Raw genomic sequence first — 22,052 nt, forward strand, 5'->3', positions numbered from 1 at the left:
GTTTCAGCTGTCCTGGCTGGCCAGTGAGTGCAGCTTGGTTTTGTGTTACCAGTGGGGTTCCAGTGACATGCCTGCTCCTGGCTTTCTTGGTGGGTGAAGGAAGTCAGAACTCAGGCCTGACTGTTGGATCCATCTCTCCAGGCCCTTTTGAATGTCCTCTAAAGCCCTTTCATTCGGTTGTGACTTGCCTTTAGAAACACTCATACATTTGCCTTGATGACCTTTAAGTCTGCTTTCTGCATCATAAAGAAATAGTCCATTGCTTCCCAGATTCTGAGCTCAGAATATGATTCTCTGTATATTCTCCAGTATTAATATGTGTGAGCTTCTTGCATTTCCTATTTGCATCTGGTCTTCTATCCTGTAAATCTATTTCCAGAAACATCAAAAGGTCTAGATTCATCAGCCTTTTTGCATTCTTCCCCTTATGCTACTTCCCAAGCCCCTGCCACAATCTTCATGGAGACCATTCGCTTCTTGATGAAGGTCAATGCGGTGCAGGTGAGAATGCTTGGGAATGGGCACATAGATGGATTTTAGTGAGCTATGTATTCCATCAGCAACAGTGTCTTACAAGCTTAACTATGTGTGAAGCAGAAACCAAACATACTTTTTTGCTGCTGAGGATTGATTGAGCTTAGGGCCTCCTACACTTTAAGCACACATTCCACCACTGAGCTCTATTGCTAATTCCTCAAATGTACTTTTAAGGGTATTTCTTAGCCAAATGTAGGGAACATCCAAACACCAGTCGCTCTCTGCAGTTGCTATTAGCAGCTCTCACTGAGAAGTCTGTTCCCCACAGAATGCCAGCAGAACAAAGTCAAACTCTCAAGTTTGACTGTAGCCTGACCTCTTTCCTTTTAAAATATTTTAAATTTACCTATCTATGAGGAGATACATGCATGTGGAGGTCAGAGGACAGCTTGCACAAACCAGTCTTCCCCTCCCGCCATGTGAGTTCTGGGGATCAAACTCAGATATTTTGGCTTGGCAGCAAGCACCTTTACCCACTGAGCATTCTTGTCAGCCCCTGAGCCTTTTCTTTTAGGAATGTATGAGTGTTGGAGGTTCACAGGCACCTGGTTATACCCATTTTACCATCCACGTCCTGAAAACAGATACACAGTGCTATGTGAGAGAGGCTTAAAAATATTAAATTATTTTAATGGTAAAACTAGGTTATAGGTTTGGCAAGATGGTTTAGTGGGTAAAGGGGCTTGCCACCAAGTCTGATGACTTGAGTTTGATCCCTGGAACCAACATGATGGAAGAAAAGAACCGACTCCTGTGTAAGTTACTCCCTTACCTCCACATGAACAATACAGTATGCATGTATCCCTGCCCCCCCACCCCCCAGCCCCAGCCCCCACCCCCCACCCCCGCACCCTATAAACATACATACACATACACTGTTTCCAAATTTGCTGACCCACATAGTCACAGGCAGAGCAGCTAGGGATGCAGTCTTCTTTCCAAAAGAGAAGTTTATCCAACAAGCACATGCCTACGTGAGGGGTACCCATGAGCAAGTGTAAGATGGAGGACCTGGTGGAATGGACCCTGATCCTGCAAGTAATGCCTCACTTGAAGGCATCCAATCTCAAGAAAGGACAAGAATTGAGAACTGGGTGGGATTGAACCACATTAAACAAGAGCCTTTCACACACAGGAATGCTTCCCAGCAGGAACAGGCTCTCTCCTCAGTGAATGAATCCCATCTACCCAGGTCAGATTGCCAGGGGCAAGTAGAGCTAACAGGCTTCTGTACGGAAGCTAAAAGACTTAAGAACGGACTGCAGAAGCTGGGGAGGGTCCACTTGTGCTTTGCAAGCACACATGACTACGCCAGATTTAGCGGTCATTTAACTTGAGGGGGTGGGGGAAAGAGCCTCAGGGTGCATTGGTGTGCATAGATGTTTAGTGTTGTGGAAAAAGCAGGTATTTATGTTTGTGAAATTCCAGGTCTTAGCATTTCAGAGAGGCGACTTTGCCTCATTATGAGTTTCCTTAAAATGTCAACTGTTTGAAAATGTTACTTCCTGTGTAAGCAGGATGGCTGATGAAATGCCTTTGCTTGAACCTCATAAATACAGTTTAAATCTCAGTCTGATGGCCACCAGGGCCAGCACCGTGCAGTGCTGCAAGGTGTTCACTTGGAAATATTGATATTTGCTGACTGAGTAGCTGTTACTAGAACATAATGTACCGAGTGCTTGTGATTGGCCCTTGTCGCTTTGCCACTGAAGATGCTATAAAACACCGACCGCTCTCCATTGGAGCCATCTCTCTGCCCCGTAAAGCTGTGCAGTCATTTTATGGTCTTCATCCTTGGGTTTCTTTGCAGTTTGTACACAGAGTACTGGCACATGAGCTGCTGTGCCCTCAAGGAGGACCCAGCTGTGAATATTATTTGGTTCTGGCCCAGACACACCTTCTCAAGAAGGACTTTGCCAAGACAGAGGAGTACCTTCAACAAGCGGCCCAGATGGACTATCTGGTACTGATTTCCTAGATAGAGCCTCTTGGAAGGGAGAACAGGCTTCACTAAAACAGAGATGAAATCAGGGCACAATAGTGTGTGCCTCAGGGGCTTGGGGGTTTGAACCTGGGAGTTTGATGTGAGCATGGGCAGCATGAGGAATCTCTGTCTCAGAATTAATAAATAAATGGCAGTGCCACATCACAGGGAAATTTCTGGTTTGTGTGTGTATGTGTGGGTAACATTTACACTTGTGTTTGTTTTTCTTAAGTAATCATGAGTTTTACAAAAGGTAAAGAGAAGAGATAAGGTGGGCATTTAGCAGGATTTGCTTGTTATTTCAAGTTTCTAGACTTCTCTTTGCTCCTAATAGCATTATCCTGATTGCAGTTGCCTGTTGTCTTAGTAGTTAGCCCTGAAGACAAAATGGCTTTGAGGAATCAAAAAATGAGAACAGACCTAGGGAAACACCCCCCTAATGTAACGAAAACAGCTTTTTGTGTGTTTTTAGAAAAAAGAAAAGAATTTCTGAGGGAACCTGGCCGTAGCAGTGCATGCCTTTAATCCCAGCAGACAGAGGCAGGGGGTGGTTCTCTGTGAGTTTGAGGCCAGCCTGGTCCTCAGAGTGAGTTCTGGAACAGCCAGAGCTACACAAAGAAACCCTGTCTCAAAAACCAGACAAAAGCAAGCAAACAAACCACAAAAGAAGAGAAGTGCACCAATCTAAATTTACATGTTAAACAAAATTCATTCGAGATTTAGATACCACATTAGCCTGCATGTTCTTTGCTTGCTTCCTCAGAACCCTAATGTCTGGGGTGTGAAGGGCCATCTCTATTTCCTGAGTGGAAATCACGCTGAGGCCAAGGCATGCTATGAACGAACCGTTAGTTTTGTAGTTGATGCTTCCGAGATGCACTTCATCTTCCTACGACTGGGACAAATCTACCTGGAAGAGAAGGAGGTAAGGGAGAGAAAACAGCGGAGGTAACCAGAGGTCCAGGACCTGTCAGTGGCTATGGATAAATGTAGCTCAGCACTGCCACCTAGAGGAACCCGAAGAACTCCCATCCTCTGCCCTCCCACACCATCATTGCCTTCCACCCCACCCGCTTTTTTGGAGACCTTCACTTTAGGTAAAACCACACTGAAGAAGAGAACTCAAGACATGTCGGAAGGAAGCAAAGTCGGGGAGTTTACTAAGTAGAGATACAGAATAGCACACCGTTTAGCTAAGCATGAGTCGGGGAGGAGAGAGAGAAACTGACTAAAGAGCAGTGCACATCCAAAATGGGTGTGGGCTTCTCAAGAGAACATCTGGGTGTCTTCACAACACCTATACGTATGATTCTGAGCTGTGATTTAAAAGAAGCTTCAAAGATTAAGCAAGCTTTTCAAGCTCATGAGTGTAAAAATTATGAGCTGTAGGGCTGGAGAGATGGCTCAGTGATTAAGTGGTTAACACATGGCATATACTCATACATGAATAACCTCTTGCAGAGGAATCTGGTTTGGTTCCTAGCACTCACATAACAGCTCACAAGCATCTGACACTTCTGATCTCCATAGGCATGCATGTGGTACACAGACACACTCTGGCGCTCTCACAAAAGGGCGCGCGCGTGCGCGCGCACACACACACACACACACACACACACACACACACACACACAATTGTTTAAAAAACATGAGCTGGTTTATTTCCTTTTGGGGCTTGAGAGAAGGCTCAGTGGTTGAAAGTTTATACTACTCTTAAAACATGAGCCATCAGGCAGCTCATGACTACTTATAACTCCACTTTCAGGGATCTGAGTCCCTCTTGAGGCAGCTGCAGGTACCAGCACACACATGACATACACTCATACATGTAAACAAACATTTTTAAAAGAAATCTTTAAAGAACTTCCTTTTTCAGGATGCAAAGATAGCTCAGTGTCTAAGAACACATTCCCAGCACCCACATCAGGCCGCTTAGAAACTGCCTGTAACTCCAGTTCCAAGGGATCTGACATCCTGCACAGGCCACAACTCACATGCACATACTCACACATAACATGATTAAAAATAAGATAAATCTTTTTAAAAAGGATTTCCTTTTGTAAATTAAATTGACAAGGTTTCAATAAGGAGCATTTTTTAGGTTTTGGGCTGAGAGAGGAATGGCAATGCAGTTAAACTTAAGACCCTCTGGTCCTAAGAAACATGGTCCATTGTTTTTAGCATCCTTGTTTATCTTTAGGGAGATCAGCACTATCTCCCAAGATGGTTTCCATTCAGCAGCTGTGTGGAAGTCTCTGACTTCCAGACAGTTCTAAAACAGGGAAATTCTTTTCCTTCCTCATGTCTCCTTAATTTTTCCTGTTCTCCTATCCTGCTTCATAGCCAGCCTAAAAAGAGTCGCATGATCATGTCACCTTTCTACCAATGATAAAGTCATTTGCTCAGCATTAGGTACCCAGTAACTAGTGTGGAAATGAGAGTCTGGTATTGACCACTGGGCTACTAAAAAGTAATTATGAACTTAATGAATATTATTTTAACTAAATAGTTTATTAATACTAATAGGAATTTTATCTGAGGTAAAAGAAACATTCTTAGCTTGACTTAAGCATAAAACATGTCCTGGGACTCTAAAGGACTTCTTCAAACTTCCTACCCAACACAGAGCATTAGATCGCATCTAACTTAGGCTAGTGCCCTTCCTCTTGGGCACTCTAACCTGCCTCTTTAGCTGTCCCTCTGCTATCTTTTAGGGAATGACCCCAAGGGCCTTTGAAACGGGGTGGGGCAGGGATTTGCTATTGTAGAAAACTTCAAATCCTTGCAAAATAAACACCATAAGAGAACAAACCACCTGGACCCATATGATTGTTGTCACCATTCTGTCACCAATGTTTTGACTCTCCGATTTTTGTTTTGTCTTCATTCCTTTTCTCTTCTTGACCCATGAATGTTAGTTTTTTTTATTTACTATATTAATCAGCAGGAACATGAAGTTACAATAGTAGACAATGTACATGGGAAGGCTAAGTCAGGGCTGAGGGAAATCACAGCCCTACTGCAATGAAGTAAATAAGGAGTCATTGTCTTTCTAACGTCATTGCAAGCTGCATCTTCCAGGCACTACTAACCTCATGGTTACTAGGCAACCAGTTCCGAGGTTAAATGCTCAAGATCAGCTATAGATATAAGACAAGAAATAAGCCACAGAGTCCCACTTCTTTTTTTATGTTCGTTTTTGTTTTCTGAAACAGGGTTTCTCTGTGTAGCCTTGGCTGTCCTGGAACTCACTCTGTAGACCAGGCTGGCCTCGAACTCACAGAGAGCTGCCTGCCTCTGCCCCCCTAGTGCTGGGATTAACGGTGTATGCCAACACTGCCCTGCTTGAGTCCTACATTTGAAAGTTTCATTTTGGCTTCCTCAGCTCTCCCCAGAACTCTTACAACAACTCCTTTAAAGTATCCATGAAAATATAGTCCAAGGACTCACTCAATTTCAGATTATTCTGGAGCAAAACTATCAAGAAGCTCACAGTTACCTTAGCAACACAGTGTTTGAAGCTTATGGTACTTTTCTTTTGACAGTATGAAAAGGCAAAGACAACCTACATGCAAGTCTGTAAGAGATCACCTTCATGCCTGACATGGCTAGGACTAGGAATTGCCTGTTACCGGGTAAGAGAACAGAGGCCACTTACCAGGCCCTGATTTCTCAGTCCTCCAAGGATATTGTGGGAGGTTGTGTTAATGGTGGGAGGGCAGTCTGCTCTAATGAAAAAAAACAAAAAACAAAAACAAAAACAAAACAAAACTGTTCTTCAAAGTTGTTCATAAGGCCAGGCAGTGGTGGTGCACACCTTTGATCCCAGCACTTGGGTGGCAGAGACGGGCAGATCTCTGTGAGTTCAAAGCCAGCCTGGTCTACACAGAGTTCCAGGACAGCTAGAACTACACAGAGAAACCCTGTCTCAAAAAACTAAAATACAAACAAAAAAAGAAAAACTAAAAAAACTTAGGAAAACCTGGTGTGAGAAATCTGAGATGTATGGTGGGGCATTGGTGGCGCATGCCTTTAATCCCAGCACTTGGCAGGCAGAGGCAGGCGGATCTCTGTGAGTTCGAGGCCAGCCTGGTCTCCAGAGCGAGTGCCAGGATAGGCTCCAAAGCTATACAGAGAAACCCTGTCTCGAAAAACAAAAACAAAAAAACAAAAACAAAAAAAAAAGAAAAAAGAAAGAAAAAGAAATCTGAGATGTAAACACACAGAAGTGAGCTCCCAGGACCATACAACCAGCTGTGGTGTCAATACTTTTCTTTTAGCTTTTTATCATGGACCACTTTTCCCAGCTTTGGCAGTCATTGGCTTTAGGTCACCACAATATTTATCTTTGCCTCAACATTTCCCTCTGGAATTTTTTAAAGCAACTGTTAGACATGGGACAACCCATCTGCAAATCTGTTAACATGGTCAGGCTGGAATCTAATTCCTGTCTCTCCCAAAGCCAGGGATGGGGTTCTCGTGCATCCAGGGTAGCCTCAAACTCATTGTATAGCTGAAGATGACCTTTAACTCCTCATCTTTCTCTCATACCTAACCAGTGCTGGGATTATAGACAGACAACATTTTCTGCCAAGACTGGGAAGTTGTTGATGTTCATGCTCACAGAGTCCCTGCCTGAGGCTGGGGACAGCACTTTCAGAGCTGTAAACATGCCTTTGATCCCATCATTCAGGAGGTAGAGCCAGAGGTAGAGGCAAAGGAAGGTAGGTGGTTCTCTATGAGGTCAAGGCCAACCTATTCTAAGCAGAGAGTTATGGGCCAGCCAGGGCTCCAGAGAGACCCTGTCTAAAAATAAAAAATAAAAAAAATAAAAATTGTGCTGATGTACTCAGTCACACCTCATACCTTTGTGTTATTCCCTTTATTCTCTTGACCTTGTGCATCTAACAAACTCCTACTTATCCTCCATGGTTCATTGTAGTGATATTTCTTCTCTGAGACTATTTTTCCGTCTTAGGGTAGATCTGGTACTGTTTCTCTTTGTCCCACCTCTAGATCATAAGTGTGCTTTTACTATAGAAATATTTATTTTGTAATGAAACTGTTTGTATTTGATTTTTCATTGTTTTTATTTTTTACATATCAATGAGGTCTTTGAGGGTAGGGGGCTGTTTATGTACATGCATATTTTATTCTCAGCATCAACAATATTCCTGAGCACAGAAGTATTAGTCTAAACATAGGCATGGTTGAAAGGCTACTCTTCTTTTCTTGGACTTAGAGAGACACAACTCTCTCTCTCCCTCCCTCTCTCTCTCTCTCTCTCTCTCTCTCTCTCTCTCTCTCGTTCTGGAACTTGCTTTGTAGACAAGGCTGGCCTTGAACTCACAAAGTTGAGTGCACCACCACCACCACCACCACCACCACCACCACCACCACCACCACCCAGCTCACTATTCATTCAAAACAGAAAAAAAAAAAAAACTATCTAGGGGTAGGCTTAGTGGCTCATGTCTATTGTACCAATGCCTGGTTGGCTGTGGTTGGATAGTTTCACTTTTAAGGCAGTCTGGACTACATAATGAATTTCAAGCCAATCCTGGGAGTTTCACTACACAGGAAGACCAAGTCTCTAAGTAAATACTTTTAAAACAAAAATAAATTTAAAAAAGAAGAGTGACGTTATCATGGGGAGGATAGATATATATCTACCATATAGCCACCCACAAATAATATGTATTAGTAGTTACATAATTATATAAGAAAATATAAAATACATGCTGCATGTGACTGGAGACACTTGATGGATGCTGAGGTTTTGTTTGGAAGAGCACTGGAACAGGTAAGTCATAGATAGCTACTGTCGGCTAGTGATTTCACCTAAGCTGATTCTAGTTGGCCTCAGTGAAAAGCACTTTGGATTGTGTCTTCTGTCTCTCCCTCTCTGCCAAGCTGGAGGAGCTCACTGAGGCTGAGGATGCTCTCTCTGAAGCAAATGCACTGAATAACTACAATGCTGAAGTGTGGGCCTATTTGGCTCTGGTCTGCCTGAAGGTGAGTGTTTCATATTCTTCCTTCACAACGCCCTTTCAGGGAACAGGGGAGGGCCCAACTATGAAAGAAAAGTAAGGTAGCTGTTAACACATAATAACTGAAGTTTGATGAGATCTGGATTTGGTCATTGTACTGATGACAAAAGAAATGTCAATCTTGGGCAGTCCCTCCTTGAAACGTATGTGCTTAGTAATCATTTTGTTATGCCCGAGTCACAAGGATCCCCTAGAGAGACCCAGGTGACAGACCACAGATGCAAATGCATAAGGTTTATTAAATTGTTTATCCTACACCATGGGAGGGACCCCGTCTAGCAAGCTGACACAATCAACCTCTAGAGGGGGTGAAGTTCCCTGACTATTGCTAGGTTTTAAAGACAAAAGTTATAGGATTACATCTGTAGGTACAGGTTCATTTCTGATTGTTTGACATTTGGGGAACAATCAAGAAATTTCTCAAAGCCATATTTTGGCATGAAATACCTGTGTACCAGGTATTCTCATTGGTCAGTGCTGAGAGGGAACATTCTGTGGTTTCTATGGCTTTGTCTTGTTACTTGTTGGTGGCCTGTTTATTGATATCAATAGTTTTCAGAACTGTATCCTGGAGACTATAGGGGAGGTTTTGGTCTTCCCCTGGAGTTTCTTTTGTGGCCAAACAGTTCCCAGGAACCAAGTACCTAGGAGATGGGGGTAGGGGGTAGGGGGGAAGGTGGGGGGGGTTGTTCTGGAATTTCTTTGTGTTTAGTTTTGGCCAGAGGATCTAGAGTTTCCTTGTGTCAGAGGCCAACCTGTTTTTTCTGTAGCCTGTCATGGCTGCTAAAGCAGGGGGCTGAGTGAGGGTCTGGTCCCTTTATTTCTAAATGATTAGAATCGAAGCCTTTGGGTTTAGTTTTCCCCTTTCACATTTATTCACAATCTCTGTGAAAGACACACAGTGCTTTTTGTTTCAGGTTGGACGACAACTGGAAGCCGAGCAGGCCTACAAGTATACACTAAAGGTATGAGGCAGATGTTGTCATGCCAAGATTGTAGATTGTGAGACCTCACAGTGCTTGATGAATTTTCTCCAAGGGAACACCCGTCCATGAAAACAACACGACATTCTAAGTCTTTAAGGGGGCTCCCATGGTGATGAGAATATAGGAAAAGCCCATTCCATGCCCACAAATTTGGAGCCTTGTAAATTAGGGATCTTCAAAGCTTTGAGGTGTGTTGGAGTGACTTGTTCTTCCTGCCTTGATTCTGCAGCTGAAACTGAAAAACGAGGCTCTGCTTGCAGAAATCAACAGTGTGCAGGAAATGGTTGGCTTTGGAGATCCGTCTTTCTGACGTTCGGACAAGTGGATATTCAGTATGGGACCTCCAAGCATCTCATCTTTCCTTTCCAAATCGTCACCAGATGAAACCTGAACTCCCCTCTCCCCATTAGTTGTTAACTATAATTCAGATCACAATTTGAAAAAAAAAAAAAAAAAAAAAACCCTCACAATTTATCAGCAAGTTTCTAGAGTCTTATGTAGCAATTATATTTTATATGATCTTACATAATTACATAACTAATAGACATTTGTGAGTAGCTATATGCATAATGGTGTAACTATTAGAATTTCTGATGAAAGCTTCTCGTCAATTGCCAAGGTTCTTGACCAGCTTCAGTTACTGGGGCTTGGAAGTTAAGGTACCATCTTCAAAGGCGGGCTTAGAATACTGCCATGCTGTGCCACTGGGTAAGAGAGCAGAGGACATTCTGGGGGCTAGCCTTTTGGGAGAGTGGATAGGGAGGTCTTTGCTTAAGATAGACGTACTAATTTCTTTAAATCAATTGGTATCTTCATAGATCTAAATCAGGAGAGCAGCTTTTACACACCATTGTGATTTGAGATGCAAAATTCGCTAGTGAAGCTGCAATTCTAGGTCTTGTAAGGACAAAGAAATCATACCCTAACTTCTTGGAACCTGTAGTAAAGGCGGAAATAAAAGCCCGCTCCCCTTATTTTTTAATGGAGCGATTTCTTCTGTGAGGATAAGAGAACATGAGGGAAAGTGAGTCATATTAATAAACAGACGACAAATGAGTTACTTTTAATCCTGCTCCTCGCTCAGTCTTACACGAAGTCTTCCTGAGGAATGGGCAGACAGCTTCGTCCCCTGCTGTGTGCGACCCCGCCTGCCCACCAGGCGGATACCCGGGGCGCCACGGTCAGCGCTTGGCGCCCTAACCCGGGTGGGAATGGCGGCAGGACGGATGTGTTTGCAGCGCACTCGGCAGCAGGGTAGAGAGACAGGCCCGACAGTTTCACCACACTCCGGCCCCACGCAGAGTCCGGCCAAAGACAGCCAGCGGCGCCACGCCTACAGACACACCTCTTCCGCATCACTTCAGGAAGTCAGGGTCGCCTTGTTGCCTTCCGGTAGACTTAGACAGAGAAAGCGGAAGAGGTGGAGCGAGCGGCCCGCGGCTTCCGCAGAGGGCTTTTTGGATCTTGAGCGGTGCCGGGCGTGTGCCTGCGCGGCCGCTTGGGGCGCTCCTCCGGGCTTCAGACTCTGTGGAGTTGGTGGGTGCAGGAGGGACAGCCAGAGGGGTCGTTCGTCGCTGCATCATGGTCCACCTTAGTGAGTGAACGGGGCTTCGGGGCGGGTGCGGGGAGCGGCGACCCGGGCTAGGAGCGGCCGCACTGCCTTACACCGGAGTCTCGTCTCAGTCCGCTTTGTTTTTCAGACAGGGTCTCACTGTGTAGCGCTGGCTGGCCTAGAAATCACAATATAAAGACAGTCTGGCTTCGAACTCACACACAGCAAACTCATACTTCGCCTCTGCCTCCCAAATGTGCTGTGATTAAAGGCGTGCTCTCTTCTCAGTTTTTAACCGTAAAATCGTCGTAGAAATCGTTTTGCAGATGAGGCAGCTAAGGGTACGACAAGGTCAACCTAGCAAGTGGCAGGTCCGTGTTACCCGCATTTGGGGGAAAGGAGGTGTGTCTGGGATGAATTGGTTAAGGGGAAAGTTTCACAGACAAGTTGGTACCTAATCCGGATGGAATAGATTGGAAGTGAGAACACTGCAGTAGAAGGAGGAATTGTGCCTTTGCCTTACATGACCTATTTTGTGTCTTCCTAACTAGTTATTTCTCCACAGCAACCTTTCTCAGCAGAGCATACCATGGGGGCCACCTAACCATCCGCCTTGCTTTGGGTGGCTGCGCCAACCGGCCCTTTTACCGCATTGTGGCTGCTCACAACAAGTGCCCCAGGGATGGCCGCTTTGTGGAGCAGTTAGGCTCCTACGATCCACTGCCCAACAGTAATGGAGAAAAACTGGTTGCCCTCAACCTGGACCGGATCCGGCATTGGATTGGCTGTGGGGCTCACCTCTCTAAGCCTATGGAGAAACTTCTGGGTAAACTATCTCTGAGCTTAGATAATTTAAGAGATTTTATACTGGGGTCAGCTCTAGGATAATGGAAAAGAACAATGATTTTCTTTGCATCCAAGCTGCTCTGCACAGGGGGACAAGGTTTAGTGTGGTTTATGTGATGTAATTGCCATTTTTTAATCTGGAGGCACCCTTTGTGAATTCGAGTGACTGGGATTTTGTTGGGGGAAAAATGTGTCTTGGGTACCTGCTTGTCAGTATGCCTTTTTTCTTTTCTAAGTGAGAACAGTGTTAGGAACTGACAGTGAGTTTGCCTATTCTCTATGCTGTGGGTCACGTGTTGCGTCTCAGTTCTATGAAGCAGACTCCTGGGACACACTGGCATGTGCAATGTTACAGTGAAATCCTGTTGCTTTTAGGTCTTTCTGGGTTTTACCCCCTGCATCCGATGATGATCACAAATGCTGAGAGACTTCGAAGGAAGAGAGCTCGAGAAGTCCTCTTAGCATCTCAGAAAACAGAATCGGAGCCTGGAGAAACAGAAGCAAGCTGACTTCAGTGTACACAGTTGTGGCTGCAAGGTCAAGGGCCTTCACAACTCTTGCATAGAACTTTTTGTTGGGTTTGAGGATCAATAAATGGAGTTTTCCAAGTCTCAGTCTTCCAGCACAGCCTGAGCAGGGGTCAGACAGATTTGTTATCTGATGTTAGAGCTGGGTTTAGATACCTGCTAGGCTTTCTGACTTACTTTGTGAGTCAGTGGGTACAGGGCTCTCCCTGGTCACATGGGCAAGTTTACAGTCTGCTGCCTTTCAGTACTTTCCTGCTTCAGAGCCCTCAACGAGAATGTGTTGGGCTGTTCAAATGTTTTCTTGCTCTGCAATCCCCCTTGCTTGCTTGTTATATGTGATATGTAGACCAGACTGGCCTTGATTGTCAGGTCTCCTGAGTTCTGGGATTTCAGGTAGAGCTACTCTTGCCTGACCCAAAAGTTCCCTTTATCACTTGGGATCGTCCCATAGCTCAGGAAGAAGTTACCTTGTTTAGTAATTGTGTTAGTGGAGATTTATGTTATTTTCTTGATACATGATCTCAGGTTTACAAAGATGGGTTGTAAAAGTTGCTTTGGGGCCTTAATACCCTAGCCACTCACCCCCAAGACAGGGTTTCTCTGTGTCACAGCCCATACTGTCCTGGAACTTGGCTCTGTAGACCAGGCTAGCCTCATACTCAGAGATCCACCTGCCTCGGCCTCTGAGTTCTACCACCTTTTAAGAGAGTAGATAGAAGGAAGCTAATACAAAGCCCCTTCGTATAGTCAACTCTGTACGGAGAAGTTGCTTGTGTATTACAAGTACCACAACTGTAGTTCAGTTATATCCATGTTCACAGATGAGGAGGGAAACTGTACCTCAAGAGTAGGAAACTCTTCAGAGTCCATATGTCTACCTACAGAGTCTTCCTACACACGTTGTTGCTTATATGAGAGAAGAAGTGATAAGAGAGAGCTTTTCCAGAGTTAGTGGTAGAGGTCCAGGAGGTGGCTCAGGGGGTACCAGTGTTTTACCATGAAGTTCTGATTTCAAATTCTTTGAAGTCTTGTAACAGGAAGTGGAAGAGTGTAATAGCAGGCAGCATCCTCTACAGGAGCATGGGCAGGAGAGACAAAGGAATTTTCAGACATAGGCCAACTGGTGTGCACAGTGCAGAGGTCCAAAATAAAGGTCTTTCTCTGGCCTCCACACGTGTTGTAGCATGTACATGCCCATGTACTCACATGTCAATGTGCACACATACACACATCATACACAGAAGATGGTCAGTGATAGAATTGTGTTTGGGTATCCTGAGTTTGGTATGTAAATCGGAGGCTGTATGAAATAAAATCTAACATCTGCTTCACCAGGACAATAGGACTTTACAGCTATATGTATGAATTACATGTTGAAGGGACCCTAGCCCACTTGAGCTTGTGACTCTGGCAGGCCTTGCCCTTCTCCCCAATTCCCTCTGCCTTGCTAAAAACCGTTAGATTATATTCCTAAAGTTGGCCACCAAGGTCTATTCTTTTATTTGGCCACTTCCCCCTGAGGCTGATTACCAAGGTCTGGCTATCAAAGTATTAAATAAGTTCAGCAATCAAAAGCCCCTTTTGGTTCACCCAATTAACATGCCTAACTAAAATATATGACACATTCTAACCCTTTTTCTCTTCTCAAAAATTACATCAGCAAGATCATTTGCTGCTGTTTTTCTGCCTGAGTCAGAAAGCAGCCACTTTAACTTTTCTTTCCCGCTTAATAAAGGATCTCTGTGAAAACATGTTTGGGTGTGGTTTGTGCCTAATCCGGGGGTTCTGGAAGAATCTAAGGAAGCTAATGCTCTGGCTTGTCTTATTAGGGTTCTGAAAACATTTACTAGCTAATTAAATTAAGCTCTGTGTTGAGGCTCTCCAGTGTGACTGCTGGTTTTCCTTCACTTGTCATGAGGACACCTTGAGAGTAGAAAGGGACTGACTTTTTTTTTTTATTAATTCAAGTTAGGGAACAAGCTTGTTTCACATCTAAGTCCCTTCCCCCTCTCCCTCCCCTCACCCCCATCTCTCCTCCTCCACCCCCAACCTACGCCCCACCCCATCCACCCACCACTCCTCAGGCAGGGTAGGGCCCTCAACGGGGGGGGGGGGGGGTGGGGTGGGGGCTCTGCAAAGTCCACCAAATCTTCCTGTCCTGGGCCTGGGCCCTTCGGGACTGACTTTAATTGGCTTTGGTTTTTAGATACTAGGAGGAGGAAAAGCTGAGAAACCACTGAAATGTTAAAAATTAGAGATTGAGTCAATATTAGGTCCACCAAAAATGTGACTGGAGCAGGCGAATGGGATTAATTCTGTACTGTCAAATATATATGGCCCTGGGAGATAAAAGATATTTTGTTTTGGTTTTTTGAGACAGGGTTTCTCTATGTAGCTTTGGAGCCTATCCTGGCAGTTAAAAACTAAGCTTTTGCATTTTGTTACACACAGGCTTTTTCCTGCAGGGATTCAGGGGTTCATCCAAGATGATGTCTTTTGACCCTGTAGTTGTACTGCTTTAGAGGACCATCTTTAAAATCACACACACATTAATCTGTGGGTAGAGCATGTTAAATTTCTCAACGCTAACACATGGCCACTTCTATTACGTTTACTTATTTTGTGTGATGTGTGTGTGGGTCCTGGAGGTCGTCAGGTATGGCTGAGCATCCTGGCCAGCCCGAGTAACCGCTTTCTATTGGGAAACAGTTATATATCTCAGGTGTCATCGAGTGAGCTTCTGTGCAGGAAACCCGGAGGCAGCTTTCGGGGTAAGGAGGAGTGCAGGGTCGCGAGCCAAGAGGACGCGCCCTGGTTGGCAGGAGGCTCCGCCGTCAGCACGCTGAGGGCGGTATTTTACTTTCGCAGGCGTGATCGAGTCCACTTTGCGGCTACCGTAAAGCGCGGTTGGACCCGCCCACGACGCGCCTCCTGTGACGCAGACGCCCAGTGTTTTTTTTTGGGCGGGAAAAGGAGGCGGGCGGGCGGAGCGGCTGTGGGTGCTGGTTATCGGCGTTCTCGGAGCAGCCTCTTCCCAGTCATGGGGCTGCTGGAGCTATGCGAGCAGGTGTTCGGCACCGCCGACCTCTACCAGGTGCTGGGCGTGCGGCGCGAGGCTTCCGAGGGTGAGGTCCGACGCGGCTACCACAAGGTGTCTCTGCAAGTGCACCCCGACCGTGTAGACGAGGACCAGAAAGAGGACGCCACCCGCCGCTTCCAGGTACGTGTGTGGGCCCGTGTTCGGGCGGCCACCCCGACTCCTCCCGCTCTCGCGGAGACCCCCACCCCCGGGACAGCGCACTGCTGATAACCGGCCTGGCATTTTAAAGCATTTGTAGCCGCACGGTGTCAGCGAGAGATTCAGGGTGACTTTGGGTGCTCCTTGCCTGCAGATCTTGGGGAGAGTCTATGCGGTTCTGAGTGACAAGGAGCAGAGAGCAGTGTACGATGAACAGGGAACAGTGGACGAGGAATCTGCTGGCCTCGACCAAGACCGGGACTGGGACGCGTATTGGAGGTTACTCTTTAAAAAGGTAAAAAGGGCTTTAGTGGCTTTGACTAATTCCCGTCGTCCAGCCCACAAGGACAATTCTCGAATTAAAGCGATCTTCTTTGTTACTAGATATCGCTAGAGGACATTCAAGCTTTTGAAAATACATACAAAGGCTCTGAAGAAGAGCTAGCTGATGTTAAGCAGGCCTACCTAGACTTCAAGGGCGACATGGATCAGATTATGGAGTCTGTGCTTTGCGTGCAATACACAGACGAACCCAGGATAAGAAACATCATTCAACAAGCCATTGATGCCAAAGAGGTCCCATCCTACAATGCCTTCGTCAAAGAGTCCAAACAAAAGATGAATGCAAGGAAAAGGAGGGTAAGTTTGAGTGTTGTTCATAACCTATCTCGGCTGTTTCAAAAAGGGATCTTGGGAGTATTTACAACGATGGAAATAAAGACTGCTGAAATATGGGCTGCTTGACCTATGGCACTCATCTACTAGATATTCTTGTCAGATCATGAAGAAAACCCTGGTTATTTTGTTTTCTTCTTCTTTTTTATTTTTGGTATGTTGTGCTGATAATGATTTTACTTTATGGATTGTTTGAAATCATCATACAGTGACTCTGAAACACCTTTCACATGGGGCAGCTTTGCTGAAGCTGTCCTAGGGAGATCTAAGGAGCCTGGTTACATGGCAAACACTGTGGTCCCTATGTGATTGGTGAACAGGGAGAAGATGGTATGGCTGTTAAGAGTGCAATGCTGGACTGTGGGCTCCTGATACTCAAGCACCAACAAGACTAAGAAATTGCCACTTCTGGGGTCAGGCTGGCGGTGTGTGAATCAGAGCTGGATTGGTTGTCTAGTATGTAGTAGGTCCTGAGTTAAGTCTCCAAAACTGCTCAGAAGAGCGGGAGAAAACAGAGATTGATTTTTTTAATTCTGTAAATGCATATAGTTATTAAAAACTTTAAACTAAGGGGCTGGAGAGGTGGCTCAGTGGGTGTGTACTGCTCTTACAGAGACCCAAGTTCAATTTCCAGCACCAGGGTTGGGTGGCTCATAACTGTCTAACTTCAGCTCCTAGGGATCTTACACCTCTGGTCTCTGTGTAACCACGGAGTAACTCTCCAGACCCCACCTACTACTGCTGCTGCTTTTTTTTTTTTTTTTAAAGCACACTTGAAGTGAGTCTTTCTGCCCCCATTCTGAGGAACACCTGATTGCTGAGAATTGAGGAATTGAGGGTTGGGACTTGTGATTCTTCATACCCCTGTTAAGCCAGGGTTGGTAGGGATGGTAGCATAGGAATTCAAGGTAGCAAATGTCTGTGTTGATATTGCCTTGGACTGCTATTAAAGCAATAGTTGCTTCATCTTGGCTTTCACAGTGAGAGCTTCCCAGGGAGCCAGCAATTTAAGATTTTACGTATCTGGTGGGTACATGAATTGTCTTTTTTGTGGCTCAAGTGGACAGGCAAAGAGCCAGAGCTTTTGGATACATGAAATTGCAGAGAAATCTGACCTTTGTGGATGGAGTGAGTTTAGGGCCTGTTTTGCCCAGATAAGAGACTGCCATGTCTGTTGCTCTGAGGGAAGAAGTCATTTCATTGCATGGCTACATCTGCTTAGAGTCATGCCCGCTGCTTGTTAATCCTCTCAGGTAAAACTGAGAACAGCTGGATTCAGACATACAATTTTACTTTGAGAAACTTGAGAGTTTGAAGGGGGAATGACAGTTTGAAAGCTGTCTAACCAGTGTGAAAGGATTGAGGGGGGCTGAGAGGCGAGAATAAAGCAAAACTTGTTTTGTTCCAGAATAACAAGATCCCAATTTATTATTATCCCCAGTATTAATGAAATTCTTTGTTTATTAGAAAATTTTACAAGGAATTAGGGCCTCATATTATTGAAGTTGCTGCCTTTAGGTGTTCTTTTGGTATTTTGGCAAATTTTGTTAAATGAAGGCAGCTTTGAAGTCAGACTAAAGCCTTTGAAGAAAGGCTGAAACTGAATTTGCTAATGTTTTTCCTAACTACTCAGAAAACTGCGTGTGTGTGTGTTTGCTGGTGTGCTAGGAGTGCAAGAGTGTGGGGGCCCAGAGAGGCTGAGAGGCTGTGATTCCCAGGAGCTGGAGTGACAGGCAACCTGATGTAGGTGTCCGGCATGTCCTCGAAAAGCAAGAAGTTCTGCTAACTAGTGAGCCAGCTCCAGAGAGAGCCTTTAAACCACTGGGGTTCACAAGGCTGCCACCAGTGCTGTGTACAAAATGGGGTTTCAGCTGAAGGTCCTGAAGAATCTTGACACCTGGCGTCCCTGGCTATGTGACCTTCCCCATCCACCTAGTAGGCTGTTTTCCTTTGTGTGAACACCTGGTTTGTGTCTCTAGGAAGTACAGCTGGGGATAAAACCAAAGGGCATATTGGAACCAGAGCAGTGTATGTCATCTTCTAATGAAAACCACATGCAATTTTATCCATGTGTCTCCAGCTGTAGAAGGGGCGGGGGGGGGGGGATGTGTATTTTCGTTATTTCTTGGTTGCCATGAAGTCTGATGAAACTTTTCTGTTTAGGCTCAGAAAGAGGCTAAAGAGGCCGAGTTGAGCAGAAAGGAGCTGGGGCTGCAGGAAGGAGTGAATAACCTGAAAGCACTCATCCAGGTAAACGTGGCAGGCTTCCCTCTGGCTCCCTCACAGTCCTCTCACCATCCCTTATTGTGTGTATGCCCTTTGGAAAGGAGGCTGGTGTGTTTCTTTTAAGGCACAGTTACACACAACTTACATCATATGTACAGTTAGGTAGTTTTTCCCTCTCCAAGTTGTGCAGCTGCCACCACTGGTTCTGGAACATTGTTACCACTGCAGAGGAAGCCCATACAAACTATTAGTCACTGGTGTGCTTCCTTGACCACAACCCCTCCTAACCGTGAAATACTTTGTCTCAGTGGACAGTGCTGCATTTTAAAAGCTGTGTTTTAACTTCTCAAACAGAGCAGACAAAAGGATCGGCAAAAGGAAATGGACAATTTTCTGGCTCAGATGGAAGCAAAATACTGCAAACCTTCCAAAGGGAAAAGAACGGCTCCCAAGAAGGAAAAGAAATAGAGTTTGTTCTGCTTCAAATTCGTGGATTACTTAAGCCAGACAGGATTCATCAGTTTGATCTTATGTCTCCTAGAATTCACCTGACCTTGTGCAAGGGCTTCTTCACATGCAGGATGTAGTTGTGATGGTTGGGAGGGTGGATTGACTACATTTGCTTCCATGGGCCATCTGATATGCATGCTCCTAAAAGACACTCTACCTACGGAAAACACCCTCGCAACACTTGTTCAACATCTGTCTTAATAATCCTCGGAGATTCTCTTTTCCTGTTCTACTGTTATGTTTTGTCTTCTGTCCTTGTGGTAGGAGAAGTGGGTGTTCATATTACTGCAGACTTTTTTTTTGTAAGATTGTATATGGCTAAATAAAGAGAAACTTAAAAGGTCTGGTGGATGATTTAAATGACCCATGGGTCTAGAAAAAGTACAGTGTAGTAATCAAGTCAGTATTACAACTGACAGGCTGACTTCTGCGGCAAAGACGGATGTCACAGTGCTATCTTTGTAGGGTTCAGGGTCAGGCATTCACTGGGCTTGTCTGTACTTTTCATTCGTCATTCGTAAGAGCGAGGTCCAAACTCACTAATTTGTATGTATTAAGTACAGTAGGGTGTTTGTGTTACAACCTGGGTTTTTTGTTGTTGTTGTGTCCCTGCTCTCCCCCTCCCCCCCCAGGGTTTCTCTGTGTAGCCTTGGCTGTCCCAGAACTCACAGAGAACTCAGTGGCCCACCTCCTCTGGGATTAAAGGTGTGCTTGCCACCACTGCCTGGCTTGTTTTTGTTTGCTTTGTCTAGCTGTGTAGCTCTGGCTAGCCTGGGATTTGCTATGTAGACTTATACTCAGGTTTTTTTAAAAGATAAGTACTAGCTGTGAGGGGACACACACATAAAAGGGTGAGGAATTATAATTTAAGGCGGATCACAAGCAGTTAGAACTATTTAATTGAGTTAAAGTATAATTCTGTGTGGGATATTTGAGGCATAAGTAGAACAGGAAAAGAGTATCTAATTGATGGCATAAGAACTTGGAATAATTTAAGTCACCTTCAAAAGACAACCATTTGGGCGGCTGGAGAGATGGCTCAGAGGTTAAAAGCTCTGGCTGCTCTTCCAGAGGTCCTGAGTTCAATTCCCAGCAACCACATGGTGGCTCACAGCCATCCATAAGGAGATCTGGTGTGCAGATATACATGGAAGCAGAATGTTTTATATATAATAAATAAAATCTTATAAAAAAGACAACCATTTGAATTTAGCTACTCTGAAAATTAATGTCAAAGTGGTGTGATAGCTAAGGCAATAGTCAATGCCATTTTACTAAGACAGACTCAAGCCATAACACCATTGCTGCACTTTTAGTGCCTTTCAGAAGCTTGTGGTATAACTAAAGAACATGACGTTCTCCAGTTGCAGTGCCCTTGGAATGGAGAACTGGCTCAGTGGTGAAGGACTCCTATCAGAAGCAGAAGCAGAGGATCCCCACCACTGACAAAAAGCCCTGCTATGGTGCATGAATGAAGAGCTCCAAGTCCAGCAACAGATCCTGTCTTAAAAAATGATATGGAGAAGCAGAAAGGACACCCAGCTACATCTGGGCTCCACATGCATGCACATACAATTACACAAACATGAACACAAAAGACCCTGGTGTGAATGAAGAAGGCATATAGGCTGTCCTAGGAAAAAGAAACATTTCTTTACACCAATGCTGATACCTTTAGTTAGCTCTTTTATTTCATCCTGCTTTTTATTTATTTTTTAAAAATTTAAAAAGATTTATTATGTATACAGTATTCTGCCTGCATATGAATACCTGCAGGCCAGAAGAGGGCACTAGATCTCATACAGATGGTTGTGAGCCACCATGTGGTTGCTGGGAATTGAACTCAGGACTTCTGGAAGAGCAGCCAATGCTCTTAACCTCTGAGCCTATCTCTCCAGCCCCTGTTTTTTCTTTTTTTATAGATTTATTTTAAATTATGAGTATGTATATGGGTAGTGTACATGAGTGCAGGCGCCCAAGGCAGCCAGAGACATTGTATCCCCCAGAGCTGCAGTTCCAGGTACTTTTGTATTGCCATGTGGGTGCTGGGAACTGAACATGAGTATTTGCTCTTACCCACTGAGCCATCTCTCCAGCCCTCATTCTGCTTTTTAAAAAGGAAGCTTGGCTGGTAAGATGGCTGGCTCAGCAGTTAAAGGCACCTTCCTCCTGAGACAACCCAACTCAGATGGGACTGACTCTTGAAAGTTGTCCTCCAACCCATATGTATGTCCACACACACATGCATGCACACAAAAATAAATTAATTGAAATGTAATAAAGAGCTTAAAGTTTAGGAATGACATTTATTTGATGAGTATCTCAGATTTTTGGCAGCACTTTCTTCTAAAAATATGTTAAAACAGTGCAGTTCTCCAGAAATTATATAAGCAGAAATATTCTGAAGCCAGTGATCTCAATCATCTGTGTGTATGTATGTAATCTCGCTGAATTGTACAAGAATCGAACTGGTGATTGGTTATAGACAACATGAGCAGTGATTTGGGGTGTTTTTCATTGTCACATCTTTTGGGTACAATCTTTACTGCCCAGTAGAATAGCTGAAAGAAGACAGTAACTGGACATAGAACAGTTGCCCACGCAGTCTTTGGCAGATACTCTAGTGTATCTCAGACAGTTGTACCGAGATAACTCTTGAAGATGGACCAAGCTGCTGTTTGTAGGAGCTTTGCATCATTTGGTGCCTGAGCGCTGGTGCATGAAACCCTCCGTGAATTTGCAGTCTGCTGCAGCCTTGCGGGTTCTCACCTGCCCCATGGTCACTGCCTGCTTCTAGAGATGGGTCCACCTCTGCTTTGAGGTTTTGTAGACCCATGTAACTGAGGACCTGTCAGACACAGAATTGCACAGAATAACATTAGTAAACAGTTTATATTTGGCAATAAACATCAAAGTTCATG

At 44.8% G+C, this 22,052-nt stretch overlaps 4 protein-coding genes across 11 annotated transcripts in view; 3 read left to right on the forward strand and 1 right to left on the reverse strand.

Moving 5' to 3' along the window:
- The window catches only part of Cfap70 (cilia and flagella associated protein 70), a 53,671-nt gene extending 42,956 nt beyond the window's left edge, over nt 1-10,715 (forward strand). Inside the window, exons 23-29 of one of the 3 annotated variants that reach the window (XM_027387578.2) lie at nt 380-501; nt 2,348-2,500; nt 3,285-3,446; nt 6,067-6,156; nt 8,435-8,536; nt 9,489-9,536; nt 9,787-10,715. In XM_027387578.2, the coding sequence (XP_027243379.1) occupies nt 380-501; nt 2,348-2,500; nt 3,285-3,446; nt 6,067-6,156; nt 8,435-8,536; nt 9,489-9,536; nt 9,787-9,867 (758 nt within the window). In that variant the 3' untranslated portion in view covers nt 9,868-10,715. The remainder of the gene's footprint in view (nt 1-379; nt 502-2,347; nt 2,501-3,284; nt 3,447-6,066; nt 6,157-8,434; nt 8,537-9,488; nt 9,537-9,786) is intronic. The other 2 variants (XM_027387580.2, XM_027387581.2) reach the window with 2 other exon arrangements.
- A 38-nt stretch (nt 10,716-10,753) lies between these two features.
- Mrps16 (mitochondrial ribosomal protein S16) lies at nt 10,754-14,233 on the forward strand. Of its 2 annotated transcripts, none has more exons than XM_027387582.2 (3): nt 10,754-11,151; nt 11,661-11,935; nt 12,331-14,233. In XM_027387582.2, the coding sequence occupies exons 1-3, from the start codon at nt 10,769-10,771 to the stop codon at nt 12,462-12,464; spliced, it is 792 nt and encodes a 263-aa protein (XP_027243383.1). In that variant the 5' UTR covers nt 10,754-10,768; the 3' UTR covers nt 12,465-14,233. The 2 variants fall into 2 exon arrangements, with proteins under 2 accessions (XP_027243383.1, XP_027243384.1); XM_027387583.2 differs by having other exon boundaries at nt 10,994-11,151; nt 11,675-11,935.
- A 1,211-nt stretch (nt 14,234-15,444) lies between these two features.
- Nucleotides 15,445-19,475, forward strand: Dnajc9 (DnaJ heat shock protein family (Hsp40) member C9). Its single transcript, XM_027387584.2, has 5 exons — nt 15,445-15,702; nt 15,875-16,015; nt 16,105-16,359; nt 18,559-18,645; nt 18,976-19,475. The coding sequence occupies exons 1-5, from the start codon at nt 15,523-15,525 to the stop codon at nt 19,087-19,089; spliced, it is 777 nt and encodes a 258-aa protein (XP_027243385.1). The 5' UTR covers nt 15,445-15,522; the 3' UTR covers nt 19,090-19,475.
- A 1,942-nt stretch (nt 19,476-21,417) lies between these two features.
- Fam149b1 (family with sequence similarity 149 member B1) overlaps nt 21,418-22,052 on the reverse strand; it is a 39,395-nt gene continuing 38,760 nt past the window's right edge. For 3 of the 5 annotated variants that reach the window (XM_027387589.2, XM_027387585.2, XM_027387586.2), the window contains one exon: nt 21,418-21,979. In XM_027387589.2, coding sequence (XP_027243390.1) covers nt 21,752-21,979 — 228 coding nt within the window. In that variant the 3' untranslated portion in view covers nt 21,418-21,751. The remainder of the gene's footprint in view (nt 21,980-22,052) is intronic. The other 2 variants (XM_027387588.2, XM_027387587.2) reach the window with 1 other exon arrangement.

Source organism: Cricetulus griseus (assembly GCF_003668045.3).
Source record: "Cricetulus griseus strain 17A/GY chromosome 1 unlocalized genomic scaffold, alternate assembly CriGri-PICRH-1.0 chr1_1, whole genome shotgun sequence".
Classification (NCBI taxonomy): domain Eukaryota; kingdom Metazoa; phylum Chordata; class Mammalia; order Rodentia; family Cricetidae; genus Cricetulus; species Cricetulus griseus.